Source organism: Cyclopterus lumpus, chromosome 3 (genome assembly GCF_009769545.1).
Source record: "Cyclopterus lumpus isolate fCycLum1 chromosome 3, fCycLum1.pri, whole genome shotgun sequence".
NCBI classification, from domain to species: Eukaryota; Metazoa; Chordata; class Actinopteri; order Perciformes; family Cyclopteridae; genus Cyclopterus; species Cyclopterus lumpus.
In genome coordinates, this window is record NC_046968.1 from 15882440 (window position 1) to 15896816 (window position 14377).

The following is a 14377-nucleotide window of genomic DNA, read 5'->3' on the forward strand; positions in this document are numbered from 1 at the left end:
TGGGGTCAATTTGACCCCATTCAATATTTAACGTCTCTAAATAAATGATTGACATCATTATTTTACTTTTCCTAATTTATTGGGGACAATAACATACAATTGTATAATCTTCAGAAAGTTTTAGGGCCCTAACCTTACATAATATATCTTATGGCTTTGTCTTTTTTTTTATTTAGAAGGCAGAATATACTTTTTATGACATATATCATGAGATTCTTGTGGTGCTATGACTATATTGTGACAGTCACATACTATTTTTTATAGCATACTAATTGTTACATTTTTGGCATACTGAAACAATAATAAAAGTATAAAGACAATATGTTGCTATAGTGGTGTTTCTTTGAGTTTGTCCAGCATCTCCCCCTGGTCTTAAATCTCTTCTCGGTTCTCCAGATGCTCTTTCAGCATTGTCATATCATTTGTGTGTTGCAGTTTCCAGCTGTGTACAGACGAGTGTTGTTCAGGTCGACCTCTTCTCACCTTGATGTACTCGTCTCCATCGTCTGCTGCTTCTCCCCAAACATCTTGTGTCTTCATTCTCAGAACCAAAACAAGAAGACAAATAAGCTCCTTAAATTGGCTGAAATGTCAGCTGCAGGTATTCTTAAGTTCTTGTCATCAAAGATAATGATATTATCCGGAAGTGTAAATCATACTGAATGATGTCTATATTTAGTACAGACATTATCCTGAAATTTTCTTAAAAGTTCATAACGATACTAAAAAGACCATTCAAATATGTTGTAAGCTTTCGATAGCAAACATTAAATACTCAGCAGATGGTAACGATCAAAATGATCCTACCCAAGCATAGAGATGTTCTCTTAGTTAGTCTGCATAAGATTCCTCTTCTTCCAAGATGTCACCCATGGAGGCCGCCTATATAAAAGTGTGCCTGTCTGAACAAGCAACACAACTGACAGTTAATTAAGAAAAAATGTAACTAAATAATATACTTCCATAGAATTTCAAGTTATTTATTTAACATTAACACTGGAAAGTGGAGAATTAAATGACCAGAAGGATTTGGACAAACCCATAGACTTCCATAGTTCACAGACTGTGTGAACACAAGTCCAATTGCAGCCGTCTCTACTATTAAAGACAAAATATATAACCAGAATTCTAAGTGGCAATAATTTCAGCAGCCACAGTCTGGCTGTTGGACCCAGATAAGAACAGCTGTAGTATATAAACTGGGTGATACAGCTTTAGATTTTGACCCCAAACCCAAACAGTTGATTAGATGGGAACAAGAATGGCATGCAGTGTTAGAAAGAATAAATAATGTACAAGAGGTTGTGATACAGATGTGACCAATTAAACCAACACAACATCTTGCAGCAGCTTTCAAGCCTCATCAGCTGTAATAACATTCAAACTGACCACCGATTTGAAAAAGGAATACAAAACAAATGTCTGAAATAATTTCCCGATTCTTGTTTCTCAAGTTGTGAAATAAATGAATAACTACTAATCATGAAAATAAAAAAAATAAAAAACACCAGATGAGTGTGAGTGGCAACATAATTTTAATATAAAATACTGTAGGGTAAAAAGGCTACATGATTAGAGAGCATCATTTTGTAAGATGCACACTTTTCACCTCGTTGACTTTCATTGCTGGCAGACCATAAACCTACCAATTACTGTATGACATGGGAACATAGACTTTACCTTACTGAAAGTACTTCATATAAAAATCAGCGGGTGTCCTTGTGTATTAATTTGTTTTTATACAAAAGGAAAAAAGGAAATACAAAAACTAAAGAGGGCTTGTGTGAAAATATTTCAGAAACCAAATAAACATCTATGAGAATGGTCTAGCACAATACATGTATTTTCAGACAGGATTCTTCCGCACATCAATTAATGCATTGTTTGAAGTCAGTGGTCCGATGCTGAGGCTGGAGCGACGTGATTCTCTGCGAGACTTCACCGCAGGCAGGGATGCCGGCCCACCCCAGGACCCCATTCCAGTTTGAACGACACGGTTAGAAGGAACATCCCCAGCTGCTGGAAGCCATAACTCCTCCATGACAGCAGGTTCCTCCGTAGGGAGAGAGGAGCGTCTCCACGTGGACGGGAGAGGCGTGTTCACCAGCTCACGCATCTCTTCCCGGGACCTGGAAGGTTTGTCGGACTGGGCCGTCCCCCTTCCTCCTGGACTGTCCTCAGGCCAGCGGGTCAGCTTCTCCATGCTGCTAACACCTGCTGCTTTACCATCAGATGCTGAAAGAAAAGAAAACATTCATCTTAATAGTGAGAGTACCAACAGACTGAGTGCTACTTGGAGTTTACTTAAAGCTTATTGAATATCAAAACACATGTTGAGATAGAGATTTGAAGGTCAAATAGCTGAACAAAAGAATAGGATGTCAGATGATGTACACTTGTGTAAATAAATGAGTAACATTCAGGAATGCGGGAGAAAGCAAAGAAAAAGGTTGAAACTACACAACGTTGGTGTAAAGTAACTTGTATATTTACTAAAGCACTTTAACTTAAATACAATTTTGATGCACTTCAAAACATGTATATGACAGCTTTAGTTACTAGTTACTATTCAGCAAGTTTCTTAAGTAGTACAATACAATATTAATGTATTTACATTATATTAGTTAGAATTAGCTCTAGCTTGACTAGCTAAAACATTAAAAGTAATGTATAACATTAATTATTATATAATGTATAATAAAGTAGGAGAGCTCATCCACAGCCCTGACAGAGAGCAGGGAGAGACTGCAATGCAATTAAAAACACTACGATGTTTATCTTATACCAGATTTCGCTGACTATACCTAAATATCATTTATTATTATTATTTTTCATCACATAGTATACAAGGACATTTCTTACGACTTTTAATGAAATGTTTATGGAATCCTATACTATGACATCTTTAAAGACAATTTATTGACGTATATATCATGGAAAAACGGTATGGCACAGAAAACACGAGTGACATTTTGTAACAATTGTTTATGGCATATTATAATGTGACTTTTAACTGACATATATTACATAGACATTATGATTTTTTGAGTGCTTTTACTTTGGATACTTTATTTATTTAGCAAATTCTCTATTTTACCTAGATTACAATTTGTATGCAGGGCTTTTATTTGTAACGGAGTGTTTTAACAATGTGGTATTGCAACTCTGAGAGCTTCTTCCAACTTCTTCCAAATTCAGGCTAATCATGTTTTCTGTAATTAACTGCAATATTTTGAAAAGTAGTTTGAAAGGAATAGTTTAGATAGGAACAACTGCCAAAGAATTCAAACGACTAGTCGTTTTTGTTTGTATTTTTAACAAAATAATGCCAAATTTCGCTTGTTTCAAATTCTCAAATGTGAATATTCTGGTTCCCGTAGTCGTATGTGATAACTTAATATCTTTTGTATTTAGACTGTTTATTGGAAAAAAAAAAACATCTGAATACGTTGAGGGGTTGTTTGGGACATTTGGAAGGCCAAGAATAGCGATGTGGTAGTTGCTGAGAGACATGACGGATTATAAAAAATGGAATTACCTGATGATTTGTGGAAGAGCATTTGCACTTAAATAATGATTTGATGCCAAGAAGCAAAGTATGGCTCTAAGCTGTAAACACAATGATTATGATAATCATAAATAATAAAATAAACACTTTATCTAATAATATCCTCCTTTACCAAGATCTTTTGGCTGGCTGCCTGAACCACATAGTTCCCTCAGTTTGTTGCTTAGTTCCAGATTTGCCGTCTTGTAGTGGGTCAGCTCCATGCTGAGGTTACGGATCCATCCTTCATACTGCCGCTGTCTTCCTGCAAAGCCCTCGTCGATTTGCTCTGTAGGAGTGGAAGGACACCCAGGAGAATATCACTTTTATGAGATGATTATGAAAATAATCAAGCAACGTGTTTACTTAAACTTAATGTTTAACAATTTAAACTATATCCAGTGTAGACTAAAGAGTGTGGGATTTATAATATATTTGAAGTGACACACCGCCAGGCAATCCCTGTTTTTAGTGAGAGATAATAGATAAAAGCTTGTGCACCTCGACACTGCTGCAGTAGGAGCTGCACGCTCTTCTCATGTTCCTTCTGCTGTTGTGTGAGCCGGCGATCTGTGTCGAGTTGTGTGCGATCGAGGGCGTTCTCCAACCACTGCACCAGCTTTTGCTGCTCATCCAGTTGCATTTCCAACTCAGCCAGCGCAAGCTGTAGCTTACGCTCCTCCTCACGCAGAGTCACCACCTACAGGAAGCAGTAACACTTTTTAGCTTATATATCAGTGTGTTCAGACATAAAGAGTCACACCCTGTAAGGTATGATACCTTGCTTAGCTTTCTTATGAAGGAGTGTTTCCATTACAAATAGTTGTTTAATGTTATTGATGTTTAAATTACATTAGTGTTGTGTAACAAACTGGTCAGCTTGTTTAAAAAATAGATACAAATAAATACATTTCGCAGTGCTGATGTAAGGTGAGAATATTGAAAAATATTGAGGCTGAATGTTGAGCATTTCACAGACCTTGTCGAAGTACTTGCACAGCAGAGCTCTGGTCTCAGAGGCAGACAGGTAACTGAGTTTGGCCATAAGATTCATCTCCCATTGGGAGAGCACACTGGCAGAAGCCCTCAGCTGTCTCTGTCTCTGAGTGATGGCCTCATTCTTGTACTCAATAGCTGCATCCAGAGCCTCGATGGCCTCATCCAACTGGAAAAGTGTTCGCTCCTCCTACAAATGTCAGAGGGCAAAGATGGACGTAATGAGGATGTGAACATCAACAAACAGGTAATATCACAGCTTCCAGTGAAAATCTGTTACTACTATACTACTATGATTGCCATGTGAAGTACCTAATTGAGTCCTACAATATACCTGTTAAATAATTTGATCTTTCTCTGCCACAGTTAAAAATACGCTGACATACCGTTTTGGGTAGGCTTGAATGGATGGCGGCTGATATACAATAGAATTTTATAAAAAGATTTTTTCAGTAATGGCAGATTTGTTATTCTACACCATAAAGTATGCTACAGTTGAATAAAATCATGTGGCTATAATCTGGTTACACTGAAGAAAAGAAAACACCCAGTCGCCATCTGTCTGAGCTCAGCTGCCTGTTAAGTGACCGACCTCTGGTGGCGTGTGCTGTGCACTACAATACAGCATAGAAACGGAGCGTCTGTAGTTCCGACGATATTAATAATACCGTAAGGATTTCTAAGTACCCAGGTAAACTGTCTTTCCATATTACCACCCATGCCTAGCTTGAACCCAATAGTAATATCTGACCTCAGGTGAGAGCAGGCTTCCCTGCCGCAGCTTATCGTCCAGCTCCACTCTTTGTATAAGCAGTGAATCTTTCTCTTGACGGAGGTTGGAGATCTCTTGGCGAATCTGCTGAGAGTCTTGAGCACTGCTGCTGCGAAGAAGACCATTCCTCTCACTCAACTCTTGCTCAAGTGACTCAATGCGCCCTGTAAGCATCACCAGGTTTTTACTCAAGGCCTGGAGGGAAGATGAATAAAAAGGTTTAGCATTTGTGTCACTGAAAGGAGTTATATATATATATATATATATATATATATATATATATATATATATATATATATATATGTTTGTGGTTGTTACTACCTGACTGGAGCGTAGCCTCTTGGTCTCCAGTTCACTGCGTTCCTGTAGTAAGGCTTCTTTCTTGGCCAGGATTTTCTCTCTTTTAGTGAGCTCTCCTTCCAGATCTTCCAGTTCTTTCCTCTGGTCCAGTACCCGCTCCATTTCCTCATCTAGCCAGCGCTTTTGTTCCTCAATCTTCTGCTCACAGGGAGTTAAAACACAAAAGCCCACACATCATGCACAAACTAAGGCTGCAGCGGAATGACAGCGCCACAAGCGAAATTCCATGCATCTCTAACAAAATGACAAATTCTTAAAGTCAAAACTTTGTATGACTAATTTTCTTCTGCAGTTTATTGGCAATTTGTTTTCTATAAATTCAAAGTTAGAAGAGATATTCTCCTTGAGATTCTTGTCCCACCTGTTGTTCTTCTAATGAGATGACAGAGCCATTACTACCGCTGCGTCTCTGCCTCTGGAAGGCAGCGACCTCTTCTGTCTTTATTTTCAGAATCTTTTGCTGCTGCTCATTCTTTATCTCGAGTTCCTACAGAAAGGATGGAGGGGTGAAAGATACAGTTAAAGTTACTGCTGCAGGAGATGTTGTTGGTGTAAACAGAGAAGAATCTTGCTGTAAACTGGCTGTACACATTCTACTTAATTTCAGGCTGAGAGTTTCGAAGACAACACAAGTCAGCGTGATTCATGCAATCTCAGAGTTCATCGACTTATGGTTGATTTGAATATTTCTTGCTAATGTTTTGGTTTTGGCACAACTGTGTGATGAGTGTTGATGTTATACATGGTTTTGGACTGTCCAGTTACCATATTTACCCATCGGGTAACAAAATGGAAAAAGAGAATAATACTCGGCAGGTGTGACAATTATTGATGATTTTCACCAGGTTGGACGTGTCTGTTGGACTGTGTACTGGAGAACAGTGCTTCTTCCGAATTTAGAGCCCAATGGGGAAGTAAGTGAGCTGCCACTCTGCTGTATTGGCCTGAGGTACCTTGACTCTGTGAGTTCTTCTTTGCATCTCGCTCTCCAGGCGTCGTTTCTGCTGACTTTCCTGGCGCAGCCGCCTTTGCAGCTGCTCTTGCTGCTGCCTCATGCTCTGAACACTTCTCTCCAGCTCTATCACGCGACGTTCGCTCTGGGCCGGAAGGTTGGCAAGACGAGCTGTATCCCTCTGACGCTGACTGAGAACCTGGTACGAAACCAAACACATTTTCCTTTTTAGAAATGTAAAAGTGCAGGTCTAAAACACGTGTATAAGAATATAACTAACAAATAGTTCAGTGTGTTGTTGCTAATTACACATCAGGGTAAGGACATGGGTTTAAAATAGTATCTTAGCTGCTCAAAAATATTCTTTCAGATGCCACACAATTCAGCATTACTAAATATCTAGTTGTCTGTTGTTATGTAATATTAGGCATTAATACAGAGGTGTGGCAGTCTAACCTGAACTTTGCTCTGAGCAGCAGCTATCTTCCTGCGACATTCCTGTGCTCTGGTTTTGTCCGTTGAGCTGATTTCTTTCTCTTGTCTCTCTAGATCCTGCAGCTGCCGCTGGGCATCCTGCAGCTCCTGTCGAGCCTGCACAGCTTCACGCTCCAGAGCGGTGATTTTATGGCTGTATTGCCTGTTCAGGGCCTGGGCATCCTTACCTAAAAAACACAAACATTTGATATAATAACAAAAGAGAACCTCCATTTAGAAAAGATGCAGAAGGATAATGAGATCAAAATTGTACCCGTTTTGACGAGCTCCTTGATGAGTTCTTCTTTCATACGGATGGTGACAGACAGCTCCCTGATCTTCTGCTGTGCCTGAAGAAGTCCCAACTCTGAAACGCCCTCAAAACTTTTCTGACTTTCACGCACAGATGTCTCCCCACTACTGGAGTTGGCTACAGAGATTTGAGAGAATACACACAAAATCAGCAGGGTGGCATCATGAGGATGGTAACCGAGCTTCAATGCAACCACAAAAGTTCAAGCCCTAATGCGTAATCTTCCTTTAGATCAGTACTCCGTTTGACTCTTGTCCTCCATATGGGCATACATTGGGTGTAATGTGTCCCTTGGACCACAGAGTAGACACTAAAACCAGGCAAAAAAGTAGATCCCTATGAGTTTTGGAATGCAGAAAACAGGAATTGCGGAATTTGATAAAAAATGGAATCAGCTGTAAAATGTGGAATATCATGGAATTTGCCAAAATGCTATACAAATCTATAAAATCAGGGGTTTCCCAACCATTATAAACCTCTTTCACAGCACCTACGCCAAATGAACAGAAACAACTATGCAGCTATGTTTTGGTTTCATTTACAGGCACCCTGCTCCTCTACTCTGCTCCCCTGAGTCAGTGCTTCACCGTGGAGCTCAGCTCATCCACACCAACACAAACACACGGTCATGTCAAAGAGGCCCTCTGAAACAAACAGAGCTTCCCAACAAATGCCCCAGATCAGAGGTAAAAGGTCGTTGGCCCGGCACCTGCTGAGCTGAGAGGCTTGCAGATGCATCACCTAGCAGATTAATAACTGACCAGTCAGGAAGCTGTAATCTGCTACATTATATTCATTAATATTAATTTTTTAAAGTGTATTATTAATTCTTGAAATTCTATTCATCCACCTTTATCAGGACAATATGTAAAAACTGATTGTGAAAAGAACCAAAACTTACATGCTTTTCTGGCTAAATAGAGGCGCTGGTCTGACTCAGGCAGAGATATGAGTCCTCCACCACCAATTGCTAGTTCCCCTGATAGCATGTCCCCCTTGGTCCAGGTCAGGTTCACCTGTCTGACAGAATGACAACATTATACATTTCATACATACCATGAGTGCATGTGCTCAGTCTGGTATGAGTGCAATATTAATATCACAAACACTCATAAATAGTGAAAGAGGCAGGCTAAGATTTCTATAAATACAACATACTTGCGTCTCTCCTGGCTGAGGTTGATTTCACTGCCCTCTTCTTCTGTGTCTTGCACTTCTGCTGCTTCCTGGAACTCCTGCTCCTCATAGAGGCTATCATCCTGATCCCCATAAGGGATATTACCAAGACTGCTCACTGGACTGACCTGTAACTACACACATGAACTCACAGATCTATAAACAAGTAAGCTACATCATTATCTTGTAAACTGTTACATTAATTTGGATCTGTCTCAAGAGTATAGTAAAAGAAAAAATCTTTTTTTAAATTGTATTTACCAGATGATACTCTGGTACATTGCAACTTTGGTATGGGCTCACCCATATGAATCCACAAAAGTCCACAGGCTGAAACACTGCGTGTGCTGGTTGGTTACCTGTCTGTATGTGCCTCCATTCTGACTGTGTTGCATGGAGCTCATAGGGGCCGTGTGAGGCCGCGGTCTCAAGTTAAGGCCCAGCCCTGTGAGCCCTGGTGCAGACAGCAGACTCTGCAGCTCTACTATCAAGTCCTGTTGCTCCTGCAGCTTATCACTCTGAGACAGAAGGAAAGCAATCAAAGTAACATTATCACATAAGGAAACAACTGTAACCTGTTGAAAATGTGTATATTATGCTGGTGACACATGAATAGGGCATGCCATGATTAAACTGTGAAACACTGCACTAATGGAAAAACAGTATTACAATTCAAGTGCATCTCACCTGCTGTTTGTATTGCTCCATAGCATCCTCCAGAGCTGCTAAAAAATCTGTGTTATCTCCCTCCAGCCGCTGGATCTGTGCCTGAAGCAGGACAATACTATCCTCTTTCTCTCCATGCTCATTACTCCACCTCTCCTCCGCAGCCTCTGGATCCTGGGTAAAAGTAATAGTCATACTAAAAGTTCTGACTTGTATATTTTCTTGGGAGTGTGCAAGAGACTAACCTGGTTCCTCACCGAAGGTCTTCCTTTTCTTAACGCAACACTGTCTTCAGTGGAGCTGTTTTCGATGCCACTGTCTGGTCCAGAGGCAGTGGTAAGTCCACTGCGTTCCTCCTCCACTGAGCACAGCCACTCCTTCACTCTCAAACTCTGTTCTGCAGTCAGAGCCCCTTCACTCTGCAGCTCCCGCAGCAACCTGTTATATATTAATAATACAACAATTAAATGAAGGAAGCGCTCATATTTCTTAAATCTATATATGAAAATGAAGCAAAAACCCACAGTCAGGATGAGAGACCTGATACACACTCCACTGAATGAACCCTGATAAAAATGCCAACAAACACCACCTTTCTTTTTACCAGAGTGTGTGTCATGTATTCCTTTCAGCTCCTAAGCTAACGAGCACAAAACAAAAACATGTGCCCAGCAATATACTATATAATGGTCTGTCTCTAAAATACACAGAAGTGACATTTTTCAAATGTACGCTAGCAATTGGATTTAATTTGACTAAAGTGGAATTAAGTTAGTTCATATTATGGTGGTGGTTTGAATGAAAAGAAAGATTCCTGGACTGTATGGCATATAATAGTAATAATAATTGGCCATAATTTACAATCCTTAATTCTGTTTTATATCATGACCTTGAGCATTGGGAACCAATTTTACATATAAAATGTGCACATATACATATAAAATATACACAGTCAATCATAAATTAACTGTAATTACCTGTCAAAGACATGCAGAGTACATACCAAGCTAGTTAGTAGCAGTCAAAACATGTCATTACATCCTTACAGCAAAAACTGCATTTAACTTGATCAATTACTGTGCTTTAACCTGTAAGCAGTGTCTGTGCACGTCCTGTAGTGGGCGCTGTGGGCTTGCAGTCTGCTGATCTCTCCCTCTCCAAGTCGAGGTCTCCTGTTTGGATCAGCGTGAGAAATGATGCGGGTCTCTGAACGCTGGCGGTTTTCGAGGGCTCTGCGAAGCGCCTTGATTTGTTGCTCCAGTCCCTCGACCCGATCTGGCTCACGCTTGCAGTTGACCGTTGCCCGGTTTTGAATGTTTCTGGCCCTTGTGGCATAGTTTAGTGTATTCAGGCTCTCATCAAAGTCTGAGGAAGATGGACTGATGCAGGCAATCATCAGTGTTTTCGAATTTCCTCCCAAAGAGTCTTTTAGTATCCTAGATGAAACAAGAAGTATATGAATTAGACCAAAGAAACATTTCACACCAATTTCTGTTTGAGTGATATGCTAAAACTTGAAGATGTACCTTGTGATTTTAGAATCTCTGTATGGTATATGAGAGCCTTTCCTCTTAGGGTCCCCCAGTGCCCCTATTACATTTCCCAGAGCCAGAAGGCCGCTGTTAATTTGGATGCTCTCTTTCAGTCTCTCTCCAGTGTTACCCGTCTTTAAGATGCGCTCTGACCCTGCAAGGTCAACAAAGTGGAACTTGGAAGACAACATTTGTGGTCCGGAATTTGGCGCAGTCCCATAAAGGCGAGAGCTTCCCCGGCGCTGGTCCATATACAGGGTAAAAATGGTGTGTGACCGGCTGGAGTTTAGATTCATCTGGGTTGCACCAGTGTGCCTGGCTGTATTTCCTGACTCCAGTAAACTCAACACCTCATCAAGACCTTCCACTTCGCACTCCTTTACGCCACACAAAACTACAATGTCAGAGACAAAAACATAAAATGCTGATTAATACATACACAAACAACTTAAGTAAAAATACTGCATAACATTTCATATCACAACCACAAAGACACACTTAAAGACTAATTAGGCTGCCTATTCCATACCAATGTTGCCTTTATCTTCCCTGATGTGGATGTCCTTGCTGGCTGTCTCCACCTCCAGTAAGTCCCTGAACTCCTCTTTGTAAACCTCCAGATAGGACACTCGGACCGAGAAGTCTGTGAGGTCATTTTCATCGAGCAGCTTGAAGACATCTGCAACAGCCCTGGGGATGATACCCTGCTCCTCATCTCTAAAGGAACCTATTAACACAATTAAAACACAAAATTGAAAAACAACTAGCTTATCATGGTAAAACTTGATTAGAGCACAGTGTTCATGCCCAAACCTGGTCTTGTTTTCTTTAGAATTGTCTTCTGCAAAATGACCTAAACTTAAACTAAGTTTAAAACAGGATAAACTGAGCTGACAACAAATGAAGTGAACAATGGAAGAAAAGATCAAATAAATAACTTACAAATATTAGCTTCTCCAATGGTGTACGTCTTTCCTGAGCCTGTCTGCCCATAGGCAAAGACTGTAGCATTGAAACCTTGAAGAAAAGCATCTATGAGTGGCTGGACAGACGATGTATACACCTCCTCTTGACAGCAAGTGTCTTCAAATAGGTAGTCGCAAAGAAAGTTTCGGTCGTGGCCCAGAGTAACTCGACACAGCTCCGAGTCCACAGTGATACAGCTCTCGTGGCAGTGAAGAAGCTCTTTAGGCAGCAAGGGACGCACTCGAACAGCTACTTGCACTGCAGAATAATCCCCTCGGCTTTGGCCACTCGGCACTTTGGGAGACATTTCCGCTGCACCGCTGGAGCTCCTCTGTGATCCTCTGCTACTTATGAATCATCTTTGGGCCACTAGAGGGGATAGAAGGATTGTTTTCAACATCTCATGTCGTCTGGCTGAAGGATGTAAGTAAGAATGTGAATGATTATGTAATAATGCATTTAAGACACTTAACCTACAGCAGAAGAGGGTTGTATGAATATTGTTTACTAATTCCATTAATATACAATATATTTGTGATATAGTAACAATTCTAAAAAGTAAAAACTGCTGAATGGAATTGTGGCCACTCAAACAAATGAAATACTTGACAAATGAAGGTACTTTATCACATCGATGTACAATTACATATTATGCCGTTGTCTCTCTCAGTTCAGTAAGTTTACACTTTAAAGGGATGTTTGCGTGCATATTTAGACTTCCAGCAGGTCGGCTGAGTGTTTGTCTTTTTCCTGACAACCTTATTAAAAAACTGATCACAAAGTAAGTGGACAGCTGTCAAAATATTGTTCTTCATGTTAATACTGTGAATGCAAACTTAACACACCCTGGAGCTGCTTTACATCAAACATGTTTAATTGGAAAACAACTGAAGGATGTGAGACATAAAATGCATCTTAGCTGTGAGCCTATTCACAGCGGTGGCCCTGCATTTGTTTAGCTTGGAACTGGACGGCCAGTCTCATCAAGGGATCGTGGTTTTAAACATGAATTTACTAACTAACTTCGGTACGATTAGACAAACACATCAGTCACGGTTAACATTGAGGATGTGACTACAAATGTCAGTGTGATGAGTTGTGATGAGTTCTTTAATTTTTACAAATAACGTCCACTTCACGATGAGGTGGACAACTTGGATTAAACTCGAAAAGATATTCTGTATTAAGTCTGGTTTGACTAACGTCACGTTCACAGACTAACGCCATAATTATAAAACACACGAGGGTCCACAATAAAGTAGCTAAAGTCGACTTGTTTTCCCATGTTAGCGAGGTGAAGTTAGCTAACCGAGCCCCCGTTCAACAAAGTAAATACGCGAGGTAGAAGTACCGTTATCCATAAAACACACAAACCCACGTCGCCTTTTTCTAAATAGTCCATTACAATAAGCTTCCCTAAGTCTCACGCGCTCGTCTGTTCGCCTGTTTCCAAGATAAAACTTGAGCTAAGCTAAAGTTAGCAAGTTAGCCAGCAGTTCCAACAAGAAAACCAAAACATGAGGATGCGGCTGAATTATCTGGAGCCGCTGCTCAGCAGCATGATGTTTATTTATAATAATACACCGTGTGCATTGAAAGGGGAAGGACTCGGTCCTGCTAACAGTTGAAACAACTTACTTAAAGTTGGCAGAAGTTGCACCACGGATTGAGGATAACGCTGGAGTTTGTTTTATGGAGAGTGGAAGTTGAGGGGCAGTGAGCGCAGAGCAGAGCGGGGGGAGGAGCCGGGAAGTTTGGGCTGAATGTTGGGTGTGGTCTCTAGAAACCACCAGGGCTGAGAGGGCCGAAGCTCAGAGGTAAGAATAGTGATTTATAGATGCAGAACTGCAGCTGCAGAACTTAACACATAACAACCGGGAATTATGACATAATACCAATGTGACCAAATGTGCTATGTGAATATTAAATAACTATAACACTAACATATAGCTGGACCTTATTAAATGCTGAGCAAAATTGAACACAATATTTCAAGGACCACAAGTAACACATTTGAAATGGGAGAAGATTTGGCTCCATCTATGCTCCAAACCAAACTGAACGTGGTAGAAACATGTTCATTTATTGCAGCAGCACAGTTATTCCACAGGAGAGCATCAACACGATCAGCCATATCCAACTAGGCCACACACACAGTTCTGACATTGTTACACATTGAGTCATAGACAGTTTGTTATCCTTAAATGGAGAATACAATTATGAACATGTTGGAAATAGTCAGCTGTGTTTAATCTGCTTGTGCATGGTATGACTGGGATAAAACAACGTGTGATTTAGGAAGAAATACATTATTCATATTAGGCACAGTCTTTCAATTGAAATCTCTGCAGGTTAATTTCACAGATCAACAATATTTGTTATTATAATTAACAAATAACCATGATAATAATCAACAGGAGATTGCTTTGATTCCCATGTGATCTTTACTGAGTAGTTTATTTTGAAGAGTCTTACAGTCTTACGTAATATTCAAGTTGTTGTCTGAATAGTGCACTTACAACAACAATGGCAGTCTTCCAAAGCATTCAAACCATACTGCTGACATTTGTTCTGCTTTAAACAAACACATAGGTTCATCCTTTGAAAAAGAGAGAAAACAAAG

The 14377-nt window shown here is 40.2% G+C and overlaps 1 protein-coding gene across 2 annotated transcripts; it reads right to left on the reverse strand.

Annotated features, from left to right (window-relative positions):
* Positions 1–1179: 1179 nt before the first annotated feature.
* kif7 (kinesin family member 7) lies at positions 1180–13500 on the reverse strand. Of its 2 annotated transcripts, none has more exons than XM_034529339.1 (20): positions 13393–13500; positions 11731–12123; positions 11318–11515; positions 10783–11182; positions 10345–10692; positions 9514–9694; positions 9278–9430; positions 8950–9108; positions 8573–8724; positions 8316–8434; positions 7376–7531; positions 7084–7289; positions 6629–6826; positions 6037–6162; positions 5637–5813; positions 5295–5510; positions 4527–4733; positions 4049–4247; positions 3681–3836; positions 1180–2235 (listed from the first exon to the last, which is right to left on the reverse strand). In XM_034529339.1, exons 2-20 carry the CDS (start codon positions 12059–12061, stop codon positions 1847–1849), a joined length of 4071 nt encoding a protein of 1356 aa, XP_034385230.1. In that variant the 5' UTR covers positions 12062–12123; positions 13393–13500; the 3' UTR covers positions 1180–1846. The 2 variants fall into 2 exon arrangements, with proteins under 2 accessions (XP_034385230.1, XP_034385229.1); XM_034529338.1 differs by having other exon boundaries at positions 9502–9694.
* Positions 13501–14377: the final 877 nt, after the last annotated feature.